Here is a 19,169-nt window from a genome sequence, read left to right as displayed (position 1 = left end):
AATCAGGAGATACACTAGCATTGTGGACTTTTCATGCTGGAGTGTTTTGATTCGGATTTTAATTGCTTCTGTTTTGTGTCTGTAATCTGTTTACTGATCACTGATGGGTGTTGAGCGCTATACTAGAATCGAGCATACACATGACCTGTCTACCACTGGAGGATGTTGGTTTCCTGTAACAGCTTTCATGCAACCTATTAAGTACTCGTCCCTCCCACTGCGAAGAAGTCAATCCTCCATGGGAGGGCCTAACACTAACTAAATCCTAACCTATGTATATGCATAGCCTGGGTGCGCTACCAAGTAAAATTGAAAAATCAAAAATTGCGCAAAAGGTGGATCAGCGCAACACCAGGCCGGCTCCGAATGGCCTCCAATCAGAGGTGCGCCAAGCCCCCCCAGGAACTACAAACGCACCTTGAACCCAAACAGAAGCTCTGCATATACACCAAAAGCATGGCTGTTAAGTGGGTGCAGCTGACCAAAAACGAATTAAATTAGTACATAGCAAGGAAATGAGCAGCGCTACTTAAAAACGGACTAGTGCCTACCTGCAAAAGAGTGCAAGCCCCACTTGTGGGGTCGAATACACACCGAGCATACACATGACCTGTCTACCACTGGAGGATGTTGGTTTCCTGTAACAGCTTGCATGCAACCTATTGCACTCTTTTGCAGGTAGGCACTTGTCTGTTTTTAAGTAGCGCTGCTCATTTCCTTGCTATGTACTAATTTAATTCATTTTTGGTCAGCTGCACCCACTTAACAGCCATGCTTTTGGTGTATATGCAGAGCTTCTGTTTGGGTTCAAGGTGCGTTTGTAGTTCCTGGGGGGGCTCGGCGCACCTCTGATTGGAGGCCATTCGGAGGCGGCCTGGTGTTGCGCTGATCCACCTTTTGCACAAGTTTAGAATGGCCAGATCAAATCTACACAATTTGATTCAGCCTTCACTATAGGTTGTTAGCTTATATAGAACCATAGCAATGCATGTGTAACTCCAGCAATGTACTTTGTGCTACTAGGGTAATGCACACTTCCCCCCTTCCCCTGCTGTGAGTACCTGTAAAATTGCAGAGCACTAACTGCATATAGCAATTTTACCATTGCTTTGTGCATCAGGCTGAGATTTCCTGGCCTCATGGGTCTTTCTTAAGTATTTCTGACGTCTTTGAGATCAGCTTAGATTGTGTAACACTTATCTGATTTTTTGAAACTGTATTGGGGCTGGTGGAACCCTCTACTTTGTTCACTGGGAGCTTGGCAGAGTCAGTCATTATTAACATTATATATTTGTGACTAGATTTGTTCTGAGTCATGCTTTAAAAACTATTCATATAGAAACGTCACATCTTCCAAAGTATTTACATTAATACATACTGTACGCTACCAGCTGGTTCTCCAATATAATTAAACAAACTAGACTACTGCTCAGACAGTCCACGTGGTTTCACTTCCTGTGTTTAGGGGTAGCTAACCTAACCGCATACTCCTGTGCAACATTAATTCTATAGCCAAATTCTAGCTTTCATCACTTAGCTCCAGGTCTTTAGGAAGCAATGCATCATCAGTTGAGTGGTGAAACACTGCACAAAGCAGTTATGCTAGTGCGGAGTAAGAGCGATCTATTCTGAGGAAGGAGAACAGGATTAAAGAGAGAGAGCATCAACAGGGTCTGGTGATCACTTTTAAAATAAAAGTTGCAACTAGACAAAAGGACAGCCACCACTCCAGACAGGGATCTCCACTTGGTAGAAGGAGGAACATCTAGACATAGTTACTGACTACTGTTATAAATAATGGCTACCAACTGACACAGCACCATGAAACACAGGGGTTGAATACATAGATGATGAAAGGCGACCCAAATCCCAGAAGTGGACTTCCATAATGAACATAGGAACGGCCTAACACTGGACACATGGTGGGTTCACTACATCTACTAACTGATGGCCGCTAGACCCAATGACCAACCACCACAACAATTAAGGAGTAGCATCCATTAATGTCAGGTACAGATCACAGCTAAAGTTTCATGCTTATGGACTCATGGACAGCTCATCAATCCCTCCAAGAATAGACGACACCCAAGACCTAGGAACTAAGCAGCTCTTCGGCAAAATGTAAATAATCGCCACTATGACGGGGAGGGACCACAACTACAAGTATGCAGCCAAAAGGAACTGACCACCAAAATATTATATTGCTGAGTTAGGGAAAAAACATTTATACACATCTGTAAGAGCACATGCAGAAATATAGGTCTCTTCTTTAATTGCAGTTCTCAACACATTCAGTGCAGTTAAGCTCAGTTTTATAAGTTACTACTCAAAAAAATTATTTATGAGTAAGGGATTACCTTGGCAGGGCCTGACATTGCTCTGGTGAAACAGTTGTTCCATCCTGGGTTTGGCATAATACTTGTCTATGCTGAACAGCTGTACGTGGTCCTAAGCATGGTCCATGGCACTGAACAGAGAAATGAAAACTTGATAAAGCAAGGGATACTTTTCTGCAAAAAAAGTGTCTTAGTGCATCTGTAGTCTTGGAGAAAACATTACAGTTTATAGAATGTGTTCTGGGATCATGGATACAGTTAATTTTTAGTTTGGAATCATTTAAGCACAAATAAATTCAGTTGCAACCTTAAAAAAGCTGTCTTCCAGAAACCACTTCATATCATGTCACAGTAGTGAATGAAACCTATTTGGGCTGAAATACCACATGCCAGATTTAATGTATTTGTATTTTTGGAAATTGAATAAAAGTTGAAGTGTTACAATATACTCCAAAACCTTTGCTACATTGCACATAAAAACATTCCTTTGAGTGGAACTAAACAGAGTGGATCACATGGGTGTGAATGTATCCTATACTATACAAAGCAATAGGATCTGTTCACATTAGTCCATTCAGAACGTATGAGCAGAACACAAGTTTGGGTCCTGGATGACTTTTCAGTATTGGTCAGACAAAGTTGATGCCGACAGGAGTCATTGAAAGTCTTTGAGAACAGACAGTGTCCATTCTCACTAAGCATATGTTTCCCCATTTTTTTACTCACCTGCCACCATCACATTCAGGTCCTCTGATGCTGCTTCCACCACTGTTCAGTCCACTGCATGGGAGAAGGGCCAGTATACAGATATGAGCCCCATCAGAAGCATTATGCTCCCATTGGATTGCAAAAGACAAATGAGAATCCTTCCTGGTTTTAAGGGGGATTCCAGCTGGTCTGTTGCAATCCATTTGGGACCATCAAGGCTTCTGCTGGGGCTCCAATCCATATACCAGTGCTTCTCCTGTGCAGTGGACCCGTGTGACAGAGGAATGCAAATGTGATGGCAACAGGTATACAAAGTAAGGTGGTGATACGAAATGGAAAATAGAAAGCGGATGAAAAACTGATCCCCAACGTAACAATCTAATCCATTTGACATAGAAAATAAATCAGTTTTTACAGTATCAGTTTTTCATTCGTCCACTGAAAATTTGGTTTGCGTAAACAAAATTCTGATTCACTGCTCCATAACACTCCCAAATCCCCATAGCCATGCATGGCATGGCTACAGGGATTTGGATACATAGTCGGCATGCACAAGCGCCAGTGTCTGTCTTGGATATGCACGGCTGGCGCTAGTTGAAACCCGCCCTTACTCGTTTCCATATGTAACAGCAGACTGGCAACGGACAAAACTTCTCACTAAACACTTTCTTCTTCAATGATATAAAAGAATGCACTCACTCATGCAAATGAAAATATATAAAGCATCACAGGGTGCATGGTGGAGTACGTCCATCTCTTTATTTTAGTTTGGAAGCAAATGCATCCAACCTAACCTGTGGGATTCTAATCTCTTATTTTGTGTATACGCATGATTCAAGGAACTGGGGATGTAATCCAGATGTCAGCTCCCGCACATGCAGTGGTTGTGCTGATTCCCCAGCTAATAGCCCACTCTAATCCCAAGCCTATTTCATGAAGAACAAATCAAGTCAAACAAAATGAGAACAATATGTGTTAGTACTGGTAGCCTGATTTATTTCAATGTATAAATGAAAGCTTAAATATTTCTTCCAATTCACTAACTCCTATAAAAAGCTAGGTTGTTTATAACAACACAGTCTCATTGGTATAGGGCTAAGTTAAACATAACACTTTACTATGACTCTGGATTAAGAGGTCATTTTATGAATCCTTTTCCCATAACCAAAGACTAGACTATTTTGCATACCTCAAACATTATTCAGCCTCTGTGAGAAGATCACAGTATGTATGAATGACAATAGTAAATTGCTTAGAAATCACCATGTTTAATTGATACTGGAGTGCAAATTCTGCTTTTCCTTTTAAACAGTGAAGACAGCTTTTTCAATGAAAGGATCATAACATTACAAACATATAAGGTGCCTGGTCATGTTATGCAAAAGGCACTTGTAAAAAACAAAATCTGTTACGTACTACAATGAAAATGGATGTAAACCATTACAAGTGATGAAAAGCAAAAAACCCCAAACCCCCAATACTATAGTTGCTAAATGCAGACTGGGAGTTGGGTCCATGATGTTCTCTAATGCTCTTTAACTGGAATAAGACTGGAAGTTAATATGGACCAGTAGCAAGATACCCTGGAATCTTACTTTTGCTTTGTTAATGTTTCTCTATTATTATTATTATCATCATCATTATCTAATAGCATAAGCATTGCCAGTATCTTGTAAATCAAATTTGTTCAAAGACAAACATAAGAATCTGACTGACTGCTATGAGGGAAAGGATGACCAGTGTGTAAAATGTAACCACCTGATCCACATTAAAGTATAGCTACTGTCAATAATAACTTCTGTGTGGTGGGGAACTATACTATGCTGTCACATTATTATCCATGTTATAAGCACAGTCCAAACAAGGGTCATATGTATGAAAAGGTGCATATGGCTGCTTATATACAACGATTTTATAAAGACAAATACCATAGTTAATTCAGAACTCTTCAGGGAAACACATGCATACCACATGTAAAAGCAATACTGATTCACTGTCCATTTAAGGGAACCTAAACTGAGAAGGATATGGATTTTTTCTTTTAAAATAATACCAGTTCGCTGACTCTCCTGCTGATCCTGTGTCTCTAATACTTTTAGCCACAGCCCCCTCAACAAGCATGCAGCTCAGGTGATCTGACTGAAGTCAGACTGGATTAGCTGCATACTTGTTTCAGGTGTGTAATTCAGCCACTACTGATGCCACAGAGATCAGCAGGACTGCCAGGCAACTGGTATTGTTAAGGTTTCCTTTAAACACCATGTAATGCTCTGTATCAAAACTTGGCACAAAAACACATTAAACCCACTAAACAACAAACAGGATTTATAGCTCAGATCCAGCGGGCACAGTTTATAATCTTAAAGCCTACTTTATAAAAGAAAGTTTAATTCACATTGAGAGAGTTTGCATATACATAAACACATGCACACACATGCCTATTTTCAATTAAAATCATCATATTTTTTAAATTTTGGTGCAGGTTCAATAAACTGGAAGCAGTGCATTTGGGGATCATGGTTTTGACACACAATAAATGGACCCAATACCTAAAGGTGACCTTTACAGAGAGATGATGAGATTGATCTATAAAACTTGTCTTAGAAATTATCTCATCTAACTTATTTTTCACCTCAGCTTTTAAAGGCTACCTAAGGTGACATGTGACATTATGATATGTCTATGTATAGTTCTAAGCATAAAAATAATTAGGCTGTGTTCCTTTTTTTCTTTTTTCTGTCTGAAAGAGTTAACATTTTGATATGCACCTCACAGTTTCTTTCAAGTTGGGACTTAGTTGGACTACAGAGTACAACTATAAAGCTCTTTCCTTGCTAAGAACAGTTTCTGCGAGCAGGAAATAGATAAAAAAAATCAATAGTTCATATATTTTAGCCTCTGGGACACTGAAAGGTTGTTTTTGCATATGAGACAATACATTATTAACCATTATTTGCTCAGCTGATAAACAGATAATAAAACTGCAGGATTCTAAAAAAAAAAAAAAAAAAAAGTCATTTTCATGAGTAGAGGGATAAGTACAATTGTTTGTTTATCTCATCAGTGTATTTTTAACTCGGGTATCCTTTAAGAGAATTCATGAGATAACAAAGATATGTTGAGTAAAGTTATGTGTGAGGACAGATAAGGATATATAATACATGAGATAAACAGACATGGACAGATAATTCATGAGATAAAACAGATACAGATAGATAAAATTGTGAGATAAAACAGATAATGAGAGATAATTTACTAGGTAAAACAGATAAGCAAGGATAATTCATAACATAACATAAGTTTTGTGAATTTTTCCTACAACATTATACCTAGCGAGAAGTTTAAAGATATTGTCCTGATATCTGGGATAACAAATGTGGGTGTCCTGCTAAAACGGATTAAATATGTTGTCCCCAAATAAGGATGCAAGCATCTATTTCCATAGATAAATGCATTTCAGTATCCACTGCTGATACTGAAAAAAAAACTCCATGTAACCATTATAGGTGCATAGGATAATAAAGGCTAATGTTACTCTGTATACCATTTGTTACACCAAGAACTGCAGAGCGGAGTTCTCTCCGCTAAAACAGACTATACTACAAATGGCAAGGTGGCTTTTTAAGGTTGCTTTAACACATTGGCATGCTTGTCCTTTACTTACCAGAAGCCTACACACAACAGATAATATTACACATGATTGCCAATTAATTGATAGTGCTACTATAGCTAGTATGGAGAACTATCAGATCAGGTTCTTATATATGAGGTATTCTTAAGAAGTCATCCATTACCTGTCCCCATGATGATGTAGACCACTCTGCACAGAGTTGTCTGCTACAGCTTTGACTGTCAACAGGACGCTTTGATGACATGGTGCATAGATCATTGGACACTGGTATAGAGCTACCGCCTCCGGTCAGCTTCTGGCAAGTCACTCGGCGGTTCTGCACTCCTCCTCCACAGCTCTGTGAGCATACTGACCAAGATGTTACCATCCATCTGAACCAAGGAATGGGGAAGAAATAACAACAGTTTGTTAACAACAGAACATGAACCACAATGTATTTTATTTAAAACTGCTACTAAAACCACATGATGCATTTCAGAACTTGGGCAGCATGGCGGTGTAGTGAATAGCTCTCTTGCCTTCAGCCTAGGGTCTCCAGCTTGGATCGTAGCCTGGGCACTATTTGCACAGAGTTTGTATGTTCTCCCTGTGTCTGTATGGGTTTCCTCCATGCACTCAAGTTTCCTCTCACATCCCAAAAACATACAGGTAAGTTAACTGGCTTCTCCCTAACAATTAGCCTTAGACTATGATGGACATATAACTATGTTAGGGATTAGATTGTGAGCCCCTCTGAGGGACAGTTAGTGACGTGACTATATATGCTGGCGCTATATAAATAGTAATTTATAATAACTTGTTATTTGAGAATTTTTTTTTTAACAGCCTCAGTTTCATCATGAGCTCTGTGGAGCAATCCTTACGCTTGGTTCAGAAAGTAGTCTGAACAGTCATCTAAACCAAGCCCACGGTGTCTCATTCAGAGGCAGATTTGAGGCAAGGCTACAAAGGCCATGTCCTAGGGCACCAGGAAGCAAGGGGCGGAAATTGGGCTGGAACACTGAGGGAGTTAAACTGCCAAACGTAAACCACAGCGGTCACAGACCTGGTCCATGGCTGCCCTGCTTCCACAGGCAGAGCAGTCAAGCAAAGCACAGGATAGGGAAGCACAGGACAAAGGAGCATAGGACTGAGGAGCTCATCACCAGAGAAGACACAGTGGGCGGGGTGGGGTTGACAGTGAGCCTTGGGCGGTAAAATGTACAAATCCGGACCTGGTCTCATTTAAAGGCTTGTTTTGCAAGTGTGCAGAAAAGCATTTGACAGTGCTTTCGTAGAATAATTCTGCATGGTAACTCACAACCCATACAATTCTATGGGCCAGTTCTAAGTTCTTTGTTGTAACTTATGGCATTATTCTAACTTGCTGCAGGCTCGGAATTAACATCTATGTCCAGTCACATTTGCAGTTCACACACGTTATAACGTGTGCGTTATGCAACAGACCACTGTGAATCCAGCCTTAGACAAAGACCCTGAACAGGCGTACAGATCAGATGTCTAACTACATTTTGACAGCATTTGTTGCATGCTTGTTTCAGGTGTGTGATTCAGACACCATCGATACATGAAAGAATAGCAGGACAGTCAGGAAACTGGCTGTTTAAAAAGAAATAAATATGGCAGCCTCCATATCCCTCTCAGGTCAGATGTCTTTTAAGGGGGCTCGTTCACACCAACAGCACAACATGCATTCACATCACCATTCCTCCGCTCAAGTTTTGTGTCAGAATTCAGCCAGCAAAACATAATTGCCTGCTTTGTTTATGCCTAAACCTAGTGCTTAATAGCAACAAAAGCAAACGGGAACTATCCCCAATGTTTCAACATTTTCACAATCACAGTCTACAATCTAAGGAGCAAAGCAACAACATTACCATGGAAAATATGCCAGCAAAATAAGCTATATGATGCTTGAATAAAGTATGGCTAGAGGTATTGTAGTTCTGTACATCATTTTGTAAGGTACCCTTCTGCTCTCTCCATGTATTGACCAAGGAGTTGCATTTAAAGATAGATGTTAGAGTCTCCTTATGTTGATATTAAGGATGTACGGTATAATATGGTGCTGGATCTGTCCAACTTTAGGATAATGCAAGTATTAAAATGTCTTGCCACAAAGAAGAATCAAATCTCAGACATAAAGCAGGTAGAAATTATATTAAAGGTTGTGAGTTTTCTGGAATTGCATGAGTTAATGATAAATATTGTGTAAGAGGAAGACAAATACAGATACTCTACATATCAGGAAGAGCTATGGACTAGGGAGCTAATTGAGTGGTATGCGGATCAGAGATACCTAGAATCTTACCTGGTCTTATCTAATCTAATCTGGTCTTATTGGCTGTGCATTACTGCAATGGTGCATTCATTCCACAGGGAGTTGGTACCCCATACATTCAGAAGAGTTGTGGGTCACTCCCATTTCATTGAAAGATGTGAGAAAAAAAGGAAGGCAGCTCTAATGATAAAACATGTAGAGCTAATCAGAGCAGAGTAATCACAGGTATGTCTGTGTAATGCACATTGTGAACCTACTTAATATAGCTGTTTTGATAAGGATTTTTTTTTCTTTATAATTGTGTAGCTATAATTTAAAGAGGAACTCCAGTGAAAATAATGTAATTAAAAAGGGCTTAATTTTTACAATAATTATGTATGATTTAGTCAGTGTTTTTCCATTGTAAAATCTTTCCTCTCCCTGATTTACATTCTGGCATTTATCATATGGTGACATTTTTACTGATGGCAGGTGATGTCACTGGAAGGAGATGCTGCTTGCTTTTTTTTTTGGCAGTTGGAAACATCTGTTATTTTCCACAATGCAACAAGGCTCCCTCACTGTGATGTCAGGACCTCGGAGCTGTGAGGCGCTTACTGTGGAAGGGGTTTCACCACAAAATCAGCCATACAGAGCCCCCTGATGATTTGTTTGTGAAAATGAATAGATTTCTCATGGGAAAGGGGGTATCAGCTACTGATTGGGATAAAGTTCAATTCTTGGTTACGGTTTCTCTTTACTCTTGTGTTGAATACTGCCTTTTTAAGGACAGAGCATCATTCCATGCTTACAGCCAATACCCTATAGCTGCACAGCTGTAGAAGCTATGGTTCAAAAGTGCAAAGAGGAGGAATGCACATCTCGACATATTTCAGCAAAATACAGGATTGGAGTGAAATTATGTAGCATAGCACTTACTAAATTGCTTTGCCCTGTCTAATCCCCAAAAGCTACTTTTTGTATGCTTTACCACAATGCTTCCACCATAGTTTGTGTGCATTGGCAGCCAAAACCAATGTTCAGATTGAAATGGAAACAGGATGTGAAATGTTTTTTTTCTTAGACCGTATAATTTTGCTGTGTATTTTCCTGCAGTGCTGGCAACATAACGTTTCCTTGGAGAGGTATCATCACATTATTTTTATGGGTGAGCTAAAGTTCAGTAATAATTAGGTGAGCGGAACAAGACCAACCACCAGAAAGCCCACAGTAAACATTCTTAACGCTTCTTGGTAAAGTGCTATTAGGAAGAGATTAACCTTAGATCGCCCTGATTTACTGAGTCAGGGAGAAGAAAATATCATTCAGTACACATAATGGGGTGTATTTACTAAATATTATTAAAATATTTGTGCGCAGTCTTGGGCAGTGTTTCCCAAATGTGTCTTCATGACCCACCAACAGTGCATGTTTTGCAGGTAACCTCACATTTGCACAGAGGGGGTAATTAGTCTCTCAGCTATGGGGATTTACTAACTGTGGATTTCCACAATACATGAACTGTTAGTGGGTCCTGAGGGCAAGTTTGAAAAACACTGGAAGTAGATGGAATGTATCACAGACGCAAGTATGTGATACATTGTGATACAGGTATCACTGTACTGTATCATTTAGCCACCACAACAGCTATCATATTTATGAATATGTATTGTTGTTAAGAGTCAGGTGACTGACATTTTTTTTTAACAGTAAGGAATGATCTCCAGCTAATGGAGGAGGAAGACTTCTAAAACCAAAATGTTGCATATTGTCATTTTTGGGGTTAAGGAAGGCCAGTTCAGGTTAGAGATATGGGAGACCGGGCTTGGTTAGTGCTAACAGGCATAGTCACATTTATCAATAGATCTGGTGATCTCAGTGTTGTGGATAATTTAAATAGTCATTACTAGGGTTAGGTTGGCAACAAGATCTGGGATATGACCATGGGGAAGGGAAGATAAGGTTGGTGTTAAATAAAAATGAGGGGGTACAGGATCTTCTCAAAAAATTAGCATATTGTGATAAAGGTCATTATTTACTGTAATCTACTGATAAACATTAGGCTTTCATATATTTTAGATTCATTACACACAACTGAAGTAGTTCAAAGCTTTTATTGTTATAATATTGATGATTTTGGCATACAGCTCATGAAAACCCAAAATTCCTATCTCAAAAAATTAGCATATCACAAAAAGGTTGTCTAAATGAGCTATTAACCTAATCATCTGAATCAACTAATTAACTCTAAACACCTGCAAAAGGTTCCTGAGGCTTTTAAAACTTCCAGCCTGGTTCATTACTCAAAACCGCAATCATGGGTAAGACTGCCGACCTGACTGCTGTCCAGAAGGCCATCATTGACACCCTCAAGCAAGAGGGTAAGACACAGAAAGAAATTTCTGAACGAATAGGCTGTTCCCAGAGTGCTGTATCAAGGCACCTCAGTGGGAAGTCTGGGGGAAGGAAAAAGTGTGGCAGAAAACGCTGCACAACGAGAAGAGGTGACCGGACCCTGAGGAAGATTGTAGCGATGGACCGATTCCAGCCCTTGGGGGACCTGTGGAAGCAGTGGACTGAGTCTGGAGTAGAAACATTCAGAGTCACCGTGTACAGGCATGTACAGGAAATGGGCTACAGGTGCCGCATTCCCCAGGTAAAGCCACTTTTGAACCTGAAACAGTGGCAGAAGCACCTGACCTGTACTTGACAGTGGACTTCAGGCATTTTGGCATTTCCCTCTCCCCAGTCTTCCTCCAGACTCTGGCACCTTGATTTCCGAATGACGTGCAAATGTTGCTTTCAACCGAAAAAAGTACTTTGGACCACTGAGCAACAGTCCAGTGCTGCTTCTCTGTAGCCCAGGTCAGGCGCTTCTGCCGCTGTTTCTGGTTCAAAAGTGGCTTGACCTGGGGGATGTGGCACATGTAGCCCATTTCCTGCACACACCTGTACACGGTGGCTAAGGATGTTTCTACTCCAGACTCAGTCCACTGCTTCCGCAGGTCCCCCAAGGTCTGGAATCAGTCCTTCTTCACAATCTTCCCCAGGGTCCGGTCACCTCTTCTCGTTGTGCTGCGTTTTCTGCCACACTTTTTTCCTTCCCACAGACGTGCCTTGATACAGCACTCTGGGAACAGCCTATGATTCAGAAATTTCTTTCTGTGTATTACCCTCTTGCTTGAGAGTGTCAATGATGGCCTTCTGGACAGCAGTCAGGTCGGCAGTCTTACCCATGATTGCGGTTTTGAGTAATAAACCAGGCTGGGAGTTTTAAAAGCCTCAGGAATCTTTTGCAGGTGTTTAGAGTTAATTAGTTGATTCAGATGATTAGGTTAATAGCTCGTTTAGAGAACCTTTTCGTGATATGCTAATTTTTTGAGATAGGAATTTTGGGTTTTCATGAGCTGTATGCCAAAATCATCAATATTATAACAATAAAAGGCTTTGAACTACTTCAGTTGTGTGTAATGAATCTAAAATATATGAAAGTCTAATGTTTATCAGTACATTACAGAAAATAATGAACTTTATCACAATATGCTAATTTTTTGAGAAGATCCTGTATATAAATCCTGATCTGGGTCTGCGGCCGCTATGGAGGGGACAGCAGGAGACTTGGTGACTATGGAACTGTGGAGAGGGACACAGAGACTTCTAGGGACCAGGAGAAGCCCCCGGGAAGTAAAGACACACTCTGGGCTTGATTCACTAAGCTGTACTGCTAATCGGGTAAGTGGTTAGGGAGGGGGGCGATGAGAGCCATACCTGCATGTGGTGCCCCCAGCTGGTGACATAGTCTACGATTATGTCCGACCGAACCCTCTCACCTGAATTTTGCTGAACTTATGCAATTCCCGCTAGATTTGATACCGCAGACACGGGTGTATACCGTATACCGTTATACTTGATTGGCTGACAGGCTGTTTGTGGACCATATAAAATGGCAGATAGTGAGATTTTGCTTGGAGTGAGCATTTGCTGTCTGGGAGTGAGCATTTGCTTCTTGTATATATTGAATTCAGCATTTATATAGAGCCAGTGTGGATGAGTCCCCTGGTGGTGGGCGCATCAGGGCTCACCTGCACTCCCCCTCTTGGTGTTGCATGAGGATTTGGGGGTCCCGGGCAGTGGCAGAGCCCGGGGCCTTGTATGCCATGCACACTTGTACTTTTGGCCTTATTGAAGGAGGAAGATAGTGCAAACTCAACACTGTCCCGCACTCTCAACTATCCCAGGTGATCGAGATACCATAAAAGCTAAGGCTTGTCATTTGCCTGACATTTCTTTCAAAAACAATATTCCAGCAACTCTAAATATGAGCAGTTAGTAAGACTGCACAGCGTTTCTCTTAATGCACCCTCTGTTTTTTAATTGCTGTGTACCTAGCTGAATTTTTAGAATAACCATATGCAATAAACTTTTTCTCCTGAGTTATCTCGTATGAGATAATTTTCATATTCTCTTTAAAATAACTTAATAATTTTACAATTAAATAGTACCTAAAAGTTGGTGAAAAAGTACTATCATTTTTTTTTAAGTATTTTCTTGCTTGTTGGTGGGCTTGAAGGGCATTTTATTAGCAAGGTGTGAAAATATCACCTAGGAGAAAACTCAGGAGAAAAAGTGAATTGAATTTGGGTGGTGGCTGGCAAGTGTAATGGTTAAGGGCTCTGCCTCTGACACAGGAGACCTGGGTTTGAATGTCGGCTCAGCCTGTTCAGTAAGCCAGCACCTATTCAGTAGGAGACCTTTGGCAAGTCTCCCTAATACTGCTACTGCCTATAGAGCGCGTCCTAGTGGCTGCAGCTCTGGCGCTTTGAGTCCGCCAGGAGAAAAGCGCTATATAAATGTTATTTGTCTTGTCTTGTCAAACCAGTAACACCTTGGGAGAAGGAATAGGGTGCCCAAAAAGAAAAGAACAGCATGCATCTGGCAATTCCTTTATATTTTACTAAGAGGAAAAGAAGAAGGCAAGGGCATTAACAACCTGGGCACCACATACATATTAACCATATAAAGTGCTGCAACTCAGCCAGAGGCGTAGCTAGGATTTTCGGCGCCCGGGGACAAAGACCATCTCAGTGCGCCCCCAGCCCCCACCCTTCCACCCACAGGTGGTTGTGCGGCATGTAAAGCGGGCATGGTCATGCAGATTGTGGGTGTGGTCATGGGTGGAGCTAAATGTACATTGTCCATCTGCACAACAGCAGGCTCCATATACAGTACAATCCCTTTATAGTGAATTTCAAGGGACGGGGCCAAGTAGTTTACTATATCAGAAATTTACTATATTTGGCATATATTGTAAATTTTTGGGACCCAGGGACTGAGATAACTATATGAGGATAGGTCATACATTGTATAGTCATGCAGGTACATGATTGGGAACTGAGGACTGAGTTTACTACTGTATATCAGGATTGGTCATACATTAAAAACATCATGACTGTCACAGTGGATCAGATCTTTGAGATTCCCGACGACTCCAGGGAAAGTACCGCGATCGCTTGACTTCCCATTCACACTGGATGTGTAACATTACACATACCCGCCGCCAGAAGATGGATTGCTGAACACTCGTGTGAAGGGGGACGTCGCTGGATCCATCTTCCTCTGGTGAGTACTTATGAGTATTTAGCTTAAAGGAGTCATCAGGCAAGTTAATAGAAAATAAGTGGTACTTACCGGGGGCTTCCTCCAGCCCCAAGCTCCCAGGACGTCCCTCGCCGCAGCTCTACCCGCAGCCGTTCGCCGCAGGTCCGTCCTGGTCCCCGGCGATGACGTCAGAGAGACCTCCAGGTCGCTCTGTACTGCGCCTGCGCAGTCCGCACCGGCCCATGTGGCGGTGATTGACAGCACCGCTCGCGCAGGTGCAGTACAGAGCGACCTGGAAGTCGCTCTGACGTCATCGCCGGGGACCGGGACGGACCTGCGGTGAACGGCTGCGGGCAGAGCTGCGGCGAGGGACGTCCTGGGAGCTTGGGGCTGGAGGAAGCCCCCGGTAAGTACCACTTATTTTCTATTCACTTGCCTGATGACTCCTTTAAAGAGAACCTGAAGCGAGGGGGATATGGAGGCTGCCATATTTATTTCCTATTAAGCAATACCAGTTTCTTGGCTGTCCTGCTGATCCTCTGCGTCTAATACTTTTAGCCATTGACCCTGAACAAGCATGCAGCAGATCATGTGTTTCTGACATTGTCAGATGATCTGACAAGATTAGCTGCATGCTTGTTTCTGGTGTGATTCAGACACTACTGCAGCCAAATAGATCAGCCAGGCAACTGGTATTGTTTAAAAGTAAATAAATATGGCAGCCTCCATATACTTCTTGCTTCGGGTTCCCTTTAAGCAGGATATATATAAGGGCAGCACGGTGGCATAGTGGTTAGCACTCTCGCCTTGCAGTGCTGGACCCCCATCTTCGAATCCCAGCCAGATCAACATCTGCAAGGAGTTTGTATGTTCTCCCCATGTCTGTGTGGGTTTCATGCAGGTACTCTGATTTCCTCCCACCTCCCAAAACATACAGATAAGTTAATTGGCTTCCCCCTAATGCTGGGTACACACGATGCGATTTCCCGCTCGATCAGCGGGATCGATTATTTCCGACATTTTCGTGTGTACCCAGCATAAAATTGCCCCTACACTAGACGATACATACAGAGACATATGGCAATGGTAGGGATTAGATTGTGAGCACCTCTTATGCTGAACATACACGGTTCGAGACTGTCCTTATCAATTGAGCCGCTGATGGCTCGATTGATAATATCCGACAGGTCCGATGACCCGCCAAATAGATTTCCCGCTCGATCCCCGCGGGTGGACAATCGAGCGGCTGATAAGGAGCGCAGGCGGGGACGAGCAAGGAATCAAGCCGCTGGCTCGATACCGGCGCATTATCGTGCCGTGTATGCCCAGCATTAGGGACAGTTAGGTGACGGTATACTCTGTGCAGCTATGCTTAAGAGCCTGGCGCTATATAAATACACACACACACACACACACACCGCACACACACCGCACACACGCACCGCACACACACTGTACACACACACACACACACACACACACACCGCACACACGCACCGCACACACACACACACACACACACACACACACACACACACACACACCGCACACACACCGCACACACACACCGCACACACGCACCGCACACACACCACACACATACTGTACACACACACACACACACACACGCACCGCACACACGCACCGCACACACACACACACACACACACACACACACACACACACACACGTACACACACACACACACACACACACACACACACACACACACACACACACACACACACACACACACACACACACACACACACACGTACACACACTGTACACACACACCAGGTCAAACTCGAACAGCAAGCAGATCCAACATAGTGCAATTAGATTGCATATAAAGGAACACAGGAACACAATGACAATGTTTACACCGTAGGTCACACATAATTAATCAATTTACTGCCCTGATAATGCCTCCCCATGAGTCCTCTCACCAGTCACAGGGTCAGGGCTTTGGGAGATAAGCGTCCAGTGTGCTGATGCTGGCTTCCCGGGAGAGGTGTGCAGAGCCTGTCTCACACGCACAGCAGGCTAGTCTGTGTGGCTGCAGGAGGAGAGGAGAACTGACAGCTCTTCAGTCTAGCAGCAGCCCCAGCCTCACCCATCCTCGTCCGGTCCCCATAGCTGGCTCCTTTCTGCTGCTTGAAATGTTGCTGCCGCCCTTCTACTACTTCCTCCCCTCACCAGCGTGACCCAATCATCACGCAGCACAACAGAGGGGAGGGGGTTGGAAGAGGAAGCAGCGTGTAGCTGTTGTTGGGCTCAGGCTGAGGCTGTCCGTATAGAGGATCGGGTATTAATTGATTCTCCACACAGCAGCAGCTGATGAGCGCCCTCAAGTCCCAGCGCCCCGGGGCATTTGTACCCCTCGTCCCCCCCATAGCTACGCGTCTGAACTCAGCTCAGTTAAGCATCTTTTGGGCCCTGAGGCAAAGGCCAGAGCAGCTGGTCGCCTTACTACCTCTCCCACTGCTGTAAGCTCATTCTTTCCCTGGACATTCTCCTCTGCCCTACCACACACGCCAGACAGGAATTGCACGAAGGGAAGAAACGCAGGGCAAGATAGCCCTGAAGGAGATCGAGCAAAGGGACAGATTGTATGTGTGTGCACCAAACTAGTCACCAACCCGCGACGGTGCATACACAACAGCAAATAGGAAGCAGGAACGCAATCGCGAGAGAGGCGATTGACAGAGGTGACACAAGGCTACAGCAAGGCAGAGCACGAGAGTAGCAAAGGCACAGCAAATCATACAATGAGAAGATAAGGAAAACAACAAACGCTAGCTAAACGCGAACACCGCACTCATTCGCAACAGTGCACGCGTTTATGCGCGGTCTCCGCGTGATAAGCACAACAGAGACAAGCACGCCTAACTAACCACGGACAGACTAACATGAAACAGAGGACGCGAGCGCTTGCTTAACGGTTACCTCACCTAGCCTCCAGCAAGCGTCCGTAGCAGACAAGACAGATACACGAAAACAGGAATAAGTGAGAGATAGGATCCACAGCACTAGCGCAAGAGGCTAGTGCGATCCAGGAAGACAGAGCAGAAGGATCCACAGCACTAGCGCAAGAGGCTAGTGCGATCCAAGTATAGCAAGAGAGTAGCAGACCAGAAGGATCCACAGCACTAGCGCAAGGCGAGTGCGATCCAAGTATAGAAAGAGAGATGGAGATCAGACGGATCCACAGCACTAGCGCAAGGCGAGTGCGATCCTGGTAAGACAGATCAGATGAGATAGCTGGTAGCAACCGCTGCTCCAGCTATACTCCAAGAACTACAGATCAGAACGACTTCCTGTCGACCACCGCTGGGACAGGACAATCGCAACAGACAACCAAAACAGATATGCAATCCTAACTGCACTAGGGAAACTGCCTAGTGCAGTTCCAGGAATTACTCTAAGCTAATCTTCAAACAAAGAGCAAGGCTGACACTCCAGGCGAGTGTTACACAGGAACTAACCCTTATGACCAGCAAAGGACTCTGGGAAACATGGCTCTTTATACTGCCAGTCATCAAAGGAGGCAGGTAGGAGATTTGCATAATGAGTGTATGCAAATTCCTCAGCAGCACAACAGACCAGAAACTTGTAATGGAAAGACAGGTCTCTCTTCCAGAGACCTGCAGCCCACAGACTAGAGGAATGGTCAAACAGCTGTCTGCCAGTGCATCCAGCTGAGCGGATCATTACACTAACATAGTTTAATAATCTGACACACTAATTATGTCCATAGTTACATAATTCGTGTGGAAGATAAAAAGACACCTGTGAATCAAGTTCAATCAGAAAAATGTGTACAACACTGTCCCGCACCCTCAACTATCCCAGGTGATCGAGATACCATAAAAGCTAAGGCTTGTCATTTGCCTGACATTTCTTTCAAAAACAATATTCCAGCAACACTAAATATGAGCAGTTAGTAAGACTGCACAGCGTTTCTCTTAATGCACCCTCTGTTTTTTTAATTGCTGTGTACCTAGCTGAATTTTTAGAATAACCATATGCAATAAACTTTTTCTCCTGAGTTATCTCGTATGAGATAATTTTCATATTCTCTTTAAAATAACTTTTAATAATTTTACAATAGAAAAAGTACCTAAAAGTTGGTGAAAAAAGTACTATCAATTTTTTTTAAGTATTTTCTTGCTTGTTGGTGGGCTTGAAGGGCATTTTATTAGCAAGGTGTGAAAATATCACCTAGGAGAAAACTAAGGAGAAAAAGTGAATTGAATTTGGGCCTCTAGAGCCTTGCCTTAGATCCTTCATTGGATTTTATTACTTACTCTTCCCTAGAATGTTTAGTCACTCAAATAACATGGTAGAAGCAGTAGAGTATTGTATCATGCTAGCCATCAGTAAAAGCAAGACGTTTTGAATCAGGATGATACCATTTATTGGCTAACTTAGAGATAAATAGAAAGTAAGCTTTCCATATGCAGGAACCATGTCTGATGAAGGCTAATTAGCTGAAAGATTACTTTTTATTTATCTCCACATTAGACAATAAATGGTATCATGCTTATTCAAAACTGCAAATAACATGAACATTTCCCTTTAAACCGTTTTCTGCATGTGGTATGCTGTGATAAAGATGACCATCACCTTTTCC

At 42.7% G+C, this 19,169-nt stretch overlaps 1 protein-coding gene across 6 annotated transcripts in view; it reads right to left on the bottom strand.

The window, feature by feature from the left end:
* Positions 1–19,169, bottom strand: part of ADAMTSL1 (ADAMTS like 1) — a 529,495-nt gene that overhangs the window by 97,465 nt on the left and 412,861 nt on the right. For all 6 annotated transcript variants that reach the window (XR_011020540.1, XR_011020539.1, XM_068234383.1 and 3 more), the window contains 2 exons: positions 6,839–7,046; positions 2,358–2,467 (listed from right to left, as the gene is read on the bottom strand). Coding sequence is in view for 4 of the 6 variants with exons in the window: in XM_068234383.1 (XP_068090484.1) it covers positions 2,358–2,467; positions 6,839–7,046 (318 nt within the window). In the remaining 2 variants the exon portion in view is untranslated. The remainder of the gene's footprint in view (positions 1–2,357; positions 2,468–6,838; positions 7,047–19,169) is intronic.

Source organism: Hyperolius riggenbachi, chromosome 1 (assembly GCF_040937935.1).
Source record: "Hyperolius riggenbachi isolate aHypRig1 chromosome 1, aHypRig1.pri, whole genome shotgun sequence".
In the NCBI taxonomy this organism is placed as follows: domain Eukaryota; kingdom Metazoa; phylum Chordata; class Amphibia; order Anura; family Hyperoliidae; genus Hyperolius; species Hyperolius riggenbachi.
This window is presented reverse-complemented; position numbering and strand designations above follow the sequence as displayed.